The 10,185-nt window shown below is 59.7% G+C and overlaps 1 protein-coding gene across 1 annotated transcript in view; it reads right to left on the reverse strand.

Moving 5' to 3' along the window:
* The window catches only part of ERF (ETS2 repressor factor), an 8,524-nt gene extending 2,022 nt beyond the window's left edge, over positions 1–6,502 (reverse strand). Inside the window, exons 1-3 of the mRNA XM_024768297.1 lie at positions 6,363–6,502; positions 5,869–5,984; positions 4,515–5,762 (exon numbers count right to left, since the gene is read on the reverse strand). Coding sequence (XP_024624065.1) covers positions 4,515–5,762; positions 5,869–5,984; positions 6,363–6,394 — 1,396 coding nt within the window. The 5' untranslated portion in view covers positions 6,395–6,502. The remainder of the gene's footprint in view (positions 1–4,514; positions 5,763–5,868; positions 5,985–6,362) is intronic.
* Positions 6,503–10,185: the final 3,683 nt, after the last annotated feature.

Consider the following 10,185-nt stretch of genomic DNA (forward strand, 5'->3'; position numbering starts at 1 on the left):
GATGCAGTCCGCCGGCTCTGCGCGCCGCCGTCGCCGCTGTCGGCCCTCACAGCGAGCCGCGCGGCACGCCGGGAAATGGAGTCCGCAAAGACCTCAGAGTGGACCGCGGGGTTGATAGGTCGCTCTGCACCTCGGGAAACACAGTCCTGGTCAATAAGTTGGCCGACTGTGCCCACAGCGGACCCTGAAGCACTTTCGGAAGTAGGATCAGAGTCGCACACTCACTCCATTGCGGCAACCGCGCGTCCCTAGGTGTGGCTCAGAAATGTAGTACTCCATCAATGAGCTGTGTAGACGTGATGCAATCCGGGAAACGGAGTCCAGTCGCTCACTTAGTATATTGGCTGTATGCCGACCAGCGCCAGGTGCCCTCTGGGAAATTGAGTCGGAGGCCGCGGACCCGCCGCAATCGGGCCGTGAGGCAAGCCGGGAAATGGAGTCATCGCCACGCCCTCACCGCATTGCAGGTGTGAAGCTACTCCCAAAGCACGCCGGGAAATGGAGTCCCATGTGATCCCTAAGCCCCAAGTGGATACTGCAGTTCCGGAGATAGGCTAGGAAATGGAATAGCATTCCTCCTCCCTCTTTCGCTAGGCCGCAGTCCCCGCTGGAAAATGTAGTCAACACCGAGGCTTCAGAGCAGTTGCTACAGCGAGCCTTTGTGTCTTCTGGGAAATGGAGTTCAAGGCAGCCTTCCCACTGACTGAAGGGGAGGGATCTACCATGATCCTGAAGCATGCTGGGGAATAGTCCAGACCGGATCCCGACCCTTTGTGAGACGAGACTGCAGAGGCTTGCCGGGAAGTGTAGTCTAATAGGTACCTTCGGGAGAGCGTGAGCGAAAGGTGAAAGACAGCAGTTGCCCAGGGGAGACTGAAGAAAGTTTCAACGCCTCCTGCCCCGCCGCCAGGTCCCAAGAAACAGCCGAAGTCTGTCAGGGGCTGCTGGAAAATGGAGTGCAAACACTCCAAGTTCCAAGTTTCCACAAATCCGGAAGGAAAACCCTCCCCGCAAACGATTTAGGAAACAAAGTTTCCGGTGGTTTCTCAGGACAATACAGTCTTCGGATACTGTCTAGCTTTTTCTAGCAATGTAGGTTGCACCAGCAGGCTGAGCCGAAGTTTGAAAGAAATGAAAATAGAAATTTTCTTGAACCCCCATTAAGCTTATTGCATCCTCACACTTCCTAAATCACAGGATCCTGAAAGGCCCAAAAGAAGGAAGCCGGCTGCTAGGAGTAGCCTTGGGTTTTGTGCACGCATTATATCGCCCCACTTATCGATTCATACCCGGAAGGACAGCAGCGCGCTGGGAAAGAGAGTGTGTGTGTGTGTGTGTGTGTGTGTGTGTGTGTGTGCGTGCGTGTGTGTGTGTGTGTGTGTCCGTCCCGGAAGTACTTGGAACTAGAATGAAATCACCCTCCGCCCCTCCTGCCTTGTGGAATGATGGGAAATGGAGTCTCTAGACTTGACTTTAATCAGATCCTGTGATCACACTAATTGTCCTCTCCTTTCTGAATCCTGAAGAAAGTCTCGTCCACTCGGTCTGTAGCTGGCCGCAATTCCCAACTCGGAACTAGAATGAAATCACCCTCCGCCCCTCCTGCCTTGTGGAATGATGGGAAATGGAGTCTCTAGACTTGACTTTAATCAGATCCTGTGATCACACTAATTGTCCTCTCCTTTCTGAATCCTGAAGAAAGTCTCGTCCACTCGGTCTGTAGCTGGCCGCAATTCCCAGCGGACACAGACCACTGGGGTAGGACCAACGGTAGCGCTAAAGCCTCTTCAAACTGCATTAACCAGAAGGCAAAGCGCAGTCACACTTCCGCTCTCTTCTCAATGAATGAGGCTGCATCACGCACAGCCCAGAGCGGGCGCTTCTGGGAATTGTAGTAGTTTCTCAGTCAAACAGTGTCTGCTGCCCTCTGGCGGCGGCTCGGAGTCCACAAGCAAAAATCCGAGTCAAGCTCCAAAACCTGGGGAATGCTAAACTGGACCAAGAAGGTCTGCAAGGGCAGAAGAGCAGGGCGGAATAGCAGCGGTTACTTAAGGGCCAGAACCCGTGGGACTTGTGCAGTGGGCCGCGCGTGGGCAACCGCCAGAGGGGATTGGGGTCCGTCGGAGTCAGAGGGCGTCAGTCTGAGGGAATCTTACTCGAATGTCTGTACGAGCTGAGAACGTTTGTTGAGGGATGCTAGAGCGGGTTGTAAGTGGTTATGAGGGGCCTATGGGTGCCTGGAGGTGCTCAGGGGAGTCTTTGAAGAGGTGAACTGGTCTTCCTGGAGACCAGTGAAGTCAGAGAGGACTTGGGGTGTCTGTAAAAGGTCTGTGGGAAACTGTGAGAAACTACTGGTGACCGAGGGGATCTCTGAGGGATGGTTGAGAAGCATAAGGAAGGACCTTTGGGGGACTGTGGAAGTACTGAGATTATCGGTAAGAAGAGGGTCTCTCATGGGATGAATTAATTGATGAAATGTCTTGAGATCTATAAAGGGCTTTATACTTGGTTATCAGAGATCCCGGAGGGTGTAGAAGGGAGCAGGGGTATGGTCTTGCAGAAACCGTGAATAAATTCAGGTGGGTCATTAAAGATTAGAGGAGCCGCTGGAATTTTCAAGACCGGATGCCACCTGTGACATCCCACGCAGCCAGAATTTGGGGCAGGAAGTCTGCTGGGGCTGTGGAATAACCTGGAGAGCAGTTCTGGAGCTGAGTGCTTTTAAATCCATGATAGACCCGGTTTAGAGGTGCTTTGAAGGCACTAGAATCAGGTGCTGAGACTACTAGTCAGGGTCCTCCCTCCTCCCTCCAATGATGACATCCCTCTTTCTCCATCACACCACCACCACCACCAACTCAGCTGCATCTATGTTGCCAGGAGACAGGCCTCATCCCAACTTCCAGAAATAGCCCAGCGGCCCCCACCCTAAGGGAGTGACTTACATCACCCAGGAGAGGGAGCAGTTGCCCATAGGCCGCCACGGGAGCCTCAGTTTCCTGCCAGTACCCCAACCCTGGATTGTCTCTTCACTGCCAATGGGCATCATTTGGGACCACCCACCCTGGGCTGGCATGAAATGAGGATGAAAGGAGGGTGGGTAGGAGTTTCCAGTTCCTTTCCCCTCAGAGTTACACAGGGTGATGTTGCATGGTGAAGCCAGTCCACAACAGGCCCTGAGCCCTCAATTCTCACTCCATCTCTTAGCAGCTGTGTAGCCTTGGGGAACTCCTTCCCCTCTCTGGGCCTCCAGCACCTCACCTGCACTGAACGGGTTGTGCTGTCTCTAAGGGCACCTCTAGCTTGGATTCCTCCTCTTGATTCTTTCATCTCTGATTCAAGCTCTCCAACTTGGGCTTCTAGCCTTATGAGCTCACCTCTCAGATCCTATGATCTTGAGATCCTGGTCTAGATCCAACGATCCTGGCTTTAGGAGGAGAACGCAGTTGTTGAAAGAACATGGGGTTCAGAGACAGACTTCATTTAAAGTCCTAGCTGGGCTTAAGGTCTTGGGCAAGTGATTTAAGTGAGCTGCTTGCCCCTACCTTGCTGGATGTTGGAGATAAAGCGCTGCAGCTCCCAACTAGGTACCTGGCACACACCGTAGGTCAATCAATAGCAACTATGATGAAGCCAGTCCCTTCTTATTTTTTTTTTTTTTTTGCGGTGCACAGGCCTCTCACCGTTGTGGCCTCTCCCGTTGCGGAGCACAGGCTCCAGACGCGCAGGCTCAGCGGCCATGGCTCACGGGCCCAGCCGCTCCGCGGCATGTGGGATCTTCCCGGATCGGGGCACGAACCCATATCCCCTGCATCGGCAGGCGGACTCTCAACCACTGCACCACCAGGGAAGCCCTAGCCAGTCCCTTCTTAACTTGCTGGCAGAGTGTTTCCATGGTTTGATGAGAAGATCACTAAGGTACCTTGCAAGGTCTACATTTCAAGAGACCCTGCAAGCCTGTTGCCAAAGGACTCCCAGATTAATTCACAAGCACCTCTAAGGAGAGTGATGTGTGGGAGAACACCAGACGTAGCGCAAGAGGAGCTCCATGGAGGCATGACTAGGAATTCACAGAGAGGAAAGGCATTGTAGGCAGGAGAGCAAGGGCCATGTCGTGGTGTTGAAGAGCCTAAGGGGCTCCCAAGGATGAGCAGATCCCCCATAGAAGAGGGGAGCAGGCTGAGGGCCAGAGCATGCCTGAGACCTTCACCATCAGGCCCAGGGGTTAAGTGCCACCCCAGGTCAGGAGTTCATTTCCCAGGCCTGGATTTGCCCCATTCAGATGGGGTTAGGCCCTCTGGCCATAGGTCCATTTGGGGGTCCAGTCAGGTCCCTGTCCTTAAGAACCAAGCAAAGGCTGTTGCCCTGCAGTGGCTGCACCCAGCACCCAGGACAGATCACTGCATCCAAAGGTCCAAAGTTTTATTGTTTTGAATACATTCTCCAGCAACCCCCAACTTCCCCCCCCCCAACCTCCGTCCCCAATACAGAATAAGGCTCAAAAAAAACAGAACTCACCCGCCTTGGGGTGAGGGGCCCCCCTGCCTCCCCAGGCCCCTCCCCACGCACCTTCTTGTCCTCTCCCTCATCCTCAAGGCCCCCAGCGGGGCCCCCACCCCCCTCCAGGCGACAGTCTTCACTCCAGCGCCGTTTAAAGCGCAACTTGAGGGGCATGCATTGGGCTGCCCCGGGTGCCTCGCCGGGGTCAGGCTTCGGGGGTGCAGGGGGGGCACGAGGCGTCTTGAACACTTCCCCGTCTTCCTCATCTTCGTCGCTGATGTCAGTCACCTCCACCTCCTCTGACTCGCCTTCCGAGATAGGCTCCACCTTGACCTGGGGCGGGGGGGGCGGGGGGGCAGGGGGGCCCAGCACCCCGGCCCCCTCGGCCAGCCCGCCTGCACTGCCACCACCACCGAGAGCACCGCCACTGCCCTTGTCAGCGCCCACCAGAGCCTTCTCCCCAGCCGCCCGCTGCCGGCGTCCCAGTGGGGGCGGCTGGAGCTTAAACTTGAATGGAGAGGAGGAGGAAGAGGAGGAGGACGAAGCTGAGGAGGGGACTGGGGGGGTCTCGGGTGCCATGGGCGGCAGCGGGCACTTGTCAGCACGCTGGGGCTGCGGCACCACCAGCCCGGGGTAGTGCAGGAAGGCGCGGGGGCTGAGGTGGTAGTTGTAGACGCTTTGGGTGTGGGCCTGCAGGTACCGTTTCATGTCCTCAGGGCTGAAGGAGAAGTGGGAGCCTCCCCCCGAGCCGCTGGGGCCCCCGCCACCACTGGGGTACATAGGGCTCAGTGTGGGTGAGGGAGTGTAGGCCAGGTGCGTGGGTGTCATGGGCAGAGCCGGTGAGAGCTGAGGGGGCAGCAGGGAGCCAGGCCCGGCTAGAGGCGACACAGGGAAAGGGCTGAGCGGCTCAGGGCCACCCCGGGGCCGGGGGTAGACACGGAAGACACCAGGGTCATGGGGCAGGCGGGCCAGCGGGGGCCCGCGGAAGGCACCCAGCTCCGGGGGGCCAGGCGGTCGGGCCCGGGGGTCCTCTCCCAGTGGCTCTTCCAGCTCTGACGTGCCATCGCTACAGTCACTGACAGAGCCTCGGCCCAGGCGTCGGGCCACCACAGCCGAGAAGAGGGAGGATGAGGACGAAGAGCAGGCCGGTGGTGAGCGGGGGTCCTCGGTGGGAGACAGCACCTCGGAGGGCGTTGAGGGAGGGAAGCGGAAGTGACTGCCGCCTGTCGGCACTGGCGGGGCGCTCTGGGGCACCGCACCCCCTGGCGGGAGAGGGGAGACACGATGTCAAGGCCCCCAGCCTCGCCTGGACTTTCAGACAGACCCTGCCGTCCCTCTGAGGCCATGCTTACCAGCCCTTGTACTCACCAGCCAACCCCACATCGATGAAAGGGTAATTAACCAGCACCAGTTTGTTGAAGTTGAACTTGTAGGTGAACCGTTTCCCCTTAGTCTTATGCAGAATACGTTTGTTGTAATAATAGCTGTGGATGTAGAAACACCATCAGACGGTCAGTCACACGGGACCCAAGTCCAGACCCCGAACCTTGACACGTGTGAGTGCTGCTCGCAAAGGGTGACCGAGAAACACGGGCCACCCGAGAGAAATCAAGGTCCAGAGGGTGGAGACCAGCTCTCCCCTCAGTTCTGGGGCCAGACTAGAGGCCACGTCCCTGGTTGTATTCTCTTCTCAGGACACCTCGGTGTGACAAATGGCCTCAGAGAGGGGCTGGGACTTGCCCAAGGTCACGCAGCTGTGATTTGGACCCAGAGGGCAAACCCAAAGCCTATTCCCGTGGGCCAGGGGCTCCCAACCAGTGGGGGGCTGTCCACATCTGCCCAGGGACCTCTGCCCTCCTCACCGCAGGGCCCGGCTCAGCTTGTCATAATTCATCTGGGGCTTGCACTTGCGGACACCCCAGAGCCGAGCCACCTCGTCGGGGTCCTTGATGACGAATTCCCCGTAGTCCCCCTGCCAGGCGATGACACCCTGGTACTCCTCCTTAAGACAGTGTGTGTCTGTCTGTGTGTGAGGGGGGCTAGACAGGAGCTGGGGGGAGGGGAAGCTGGAGCCTGCTCCAGCGACACCGGGAGAAACAGGAAACCGTCGGCGGCGGGTCCCGGGGCCAGTGCCAGGGGGCCAGGCACCAAGCCAGGCCGGCGGGCAAGGCTGCCAGTGGGGGAGGGGCAGGAAGGGGCACACGTGGCCAGACGGGTTGGGGCGAGCCCCCCCCAGCCCACCCGCACTCCCGTTCAGGGTCAGTCACTACCACGCCGGCCCCCCGCCCCCGCCACACGACCGTCTCTGTTCCCCTCCTAGGAAGGTACACTGTCTCCCCCCCAAGACCTACTGGAGCCCTTACTCCCACCCTAGGCCCCGAAAGGAGGATTTTTTTTTTTTCTTAAAAGGACCAGGAGGGGTGGGGTGGCTGCTTGACGATGAGGTCAGCGCTTGCACACACAGAGGCTTCTGTCTTCCCTGGAGAGTGAAACCCAGACTGTCTGAGAGAGCGCCCCCCACCCCCCCATCAAGCCCTGGACCCTCTGTGCTGCACTGCCCTACCCAGACCCGGGCGCACGGACCCAACCTGGCTGGAGGGCCTCAAGACTGAACAGTCAACGCTAGCTGTAGCCTGCTCCCCCTTCTGCCTTCTCATCCTCAGCTTCTTCCCTGCCCACCTACCTACCCGCCCCCAGCATTAACCTTGGGTAGAGGTTGGTGGTGGGCTGGCTGGTCCCTAGAGGTGATGGGCAGCCTGGGGGGGAGAGTTGGGGGGGCTGCGGTTGTTGTCATTTCCCAAACCCCGGGGTAATCAGGGGTCATCAATAATTCAGCACTAGGCAGCCGGTAATGGAGGGGCGGGAGGAGGGAAAGGGAGGAAGAGAAGGGGGGAGGCAAGACAGAAGCCCTGGTGCCACTAGAGGGAGAAGGCCAAGGTGGACAGCTAAGGATGGGCGGGGTCCCAAGTCCCAATCAGGCTGCAAGGGTCAGCCTCCCTCCCCTGGCCCTGGCTCACACCACAGCTCAAGCAGGTACCAACCAGGCCTGGGGCAACATGGAACCTCCCCCAAAGACTCCACCCAAGTCTGGAATCCAACAGGGGATCCTTCCCCATGGGGACACAGGGGATCAGCAGTTCCTATTCCCACAGGGGCCACTCCCTCTAAATCAGAGCCGACTCTAACCTCTACTGGGACCCAGCTCCCTGACCCCTGGCCTTAGGTAGACTGGGATGGCCAGCATTCCCCACCTGGTCCCTGCCTCATTCAGAAATTCCAGCCTCAAACCAGCCCCTCAGGGCTCCAGGGATATGACCATATGACCTCCAGCTGGTCACAGACCCAGGGTACTGTATGTACCAGCAGCCCCTGCTCCATTCAGAAGTGACAGCCCCTGACAACACCTTCCATGGACCCCAGCATCCACAGCCCCATCCCTCTCTTGGGAATCCAGGTGTTCACCCCTTTACGCTCACCCTGCTAGAGAACCCAGGTCCGAGGGTCTTGTTCAGGGCCCAGAGATCATTGGGAACCCAAGAGTCCGCCCTCTCCACGTACCCTCCAACCTCCTCCAAACTCCTGTCTCCCTTCAGGGCACCAAGCTTCGCGCTCCCCCCCACCTAAACCCCAATCTGGCTCTCCGACTCGGGGTGGGGGCCGAAGCCCCTGAGACATCAGTCTAGAGCTGGGGTGTGTACTGATTTCCACCCTCCCCCCAAAATTAAAGCCACCCTTCCCAGCCCACCAGCCCCAGCCTCCTTGTCCCGGTAACCAGGCAACGTGTGTGCAGCGACAGTCCTGGGAGCGGGGGAGCAGGAGGCTAAAAATAAACTTTGCAGAAGAGAAGGAGTGAGAGAGACTACATGCAACACAAAGGGAAGGGAGGTGGGGGGCTCTGGAAAGGCCTCAAGCTGCATTCCGGGGACTGACCCAGGCCCCCTAGTTAAGCCCCCTCCCTGAACAAACCCCCTCCCGGGCCAGAACCCTGGCTCCCACTCGTGGCAAGAGCCCTCCCTATTCCCAGGCCCACCCCAAAGCCAGCTTTCCTCATCGGACATGGCATACATGAGGGCCTGTTCCCAGCTTTGGGGGGAGAAGGAAGATGAGGGGTGACGTCAGGGTGTCTCAATGGGGCTCTGTTCCCCAGGCTTTGGAGCCAGGAGCCAGGCACGGGCAAGGGGAGCATGTGTGAGTGTGTGTTGTGTATGGGTCCACGTGCTTAAAACAGGGAACCACCCGGCCCGCACCAAGAAAGCTTGGGGGTGCAGGACCTCTGGAGCATGGGAGGACAGCGAGGCAGAGACAGAGCAGCTGACACTGAGAGAAGAGCTGAGGACATTGCCAGACAGGGTGGAGAAGAGGCAGCAGACAGGAAGGGCTGGGATGGCGGGGTCCCAGAAGGCACACCTGGGTCCCACGGAGGCGGGGTAGGGAATCTCCCAGACAGACTGTGGAAACCTGGGAGCGGGGTCTGCAGAATTCTTGGGCGCCCCTCAAATTCACATAACTGCCCAAACTTTTTTTAAAACGACTCTGGGGTCGGAAGGGAGGGGTAGTGGTAGAGGAAGAACACGCCGGCCTCCTGGGGGGCCCCGCCACCTCCCCCAGTCCAGGCAGCCTTCGGTGGCGCCAGAGCCGGGAAGAAAACAGGAAGTGGGAAACAGCCGCGGCAGAGGAGAGAGGGGCCGGGATGGAGGATCGGATGGAGGGGCGCGCAGCGGCCAGCCAGGAGGCAGATGGACCCATGGACCGACTGGGAGACCAGTACAGGCCCCCGCCCCTTCCCCCAGCCAGAGAACCCACACGGCGCGGCCCCAAGACTGGGTTGGGGGAGCTGCCCAGCCGGTCCCACCAGGCGAAGGCCCGTAGCAGGGAGGGAAGACGAGGCGGGGTTGTCTGGGTGCCTCGGCCCCCTCCTCCGGCGAGGGGAGGCTCCTGCTGCCCCCAAGGCCCAGCGGCCCTGGAGCCTTTGGGAGCCAGAGAGTATGTGGGACGCACGTGACTGACCCTACAGCACTCCGAACCCCTACCCCACGCCCAGCCCCCTCCTCGGTCCCAATCCCCAGGCGCCGGAGCCCGGCTCAGAGCCCTTTAAGAGCCGCCCCCCCCCGCCGAGCGACGGGGGGGCGGGGTGGGTGGGCCGGTCGGGGCACACACCCTCACACAGGAGCCCTAGCCGCGGCCGCCGCCGGGGGAAGGAAACAAGTTTGAACAGCGGCGCCTGGCCCCCTTCCCCCTCCCCCGTCCCCGCCCCGGGCCGGATTCCGACGGGGTAGACGGGCAGGGGGCGGCTGGGACCCTCCCCCAGCGCGCTCGGGCGCAAAGTCCAGCCAGCGAGAGCCCGGGGGCGGCGGGGGAGGGGAACCTTGGCCCCTTAAGGAGGAGCAAGTTGGCGGGGAAGAGGGGGGCGGAAGGAAAAGACGGCCGGTTGAAAGAGAAGAGCTGGATGAGGGAGGGGGTCGAGGGGGGGAGCCTCCGCGTCCACCCCCACCTTCCCCACCCTCCCCAACCCCGGGTCCCCGGAGGCGAGGGAGGAGGGTTCCCAGGTCTCTCCCGAGCGACCTTAAAGCCGCGCGTTCTAAGGTCGGAAACAAAAAGTTCCTTTTTCGAACGTTCGGGCTGCGCTTTGGAACTTTGCGACTCGGCGCGGGCGGGGGAGAGAGAAGCCGGCGGAGACGGGCGGGG

The sequence above is a fragment of the Neophocaena asiaeorientalis genome, unplaced genomic scaffold (genome assembly GCF_003031525.2).
Source record: "Neophocaena asiaeorientalis asiaeorientalis breed wild unplaced genomic scaffold, Neophocaena_asiaeorientalis_V1.1 scaffold629, whole genome shotgun sequence".
NCBI lineage: Eukaryota > Metazoa > Chordata > Mammalia > Artiodactyla > Phocoenidae > Neophocaena > Neophocaena asiaeorientalis.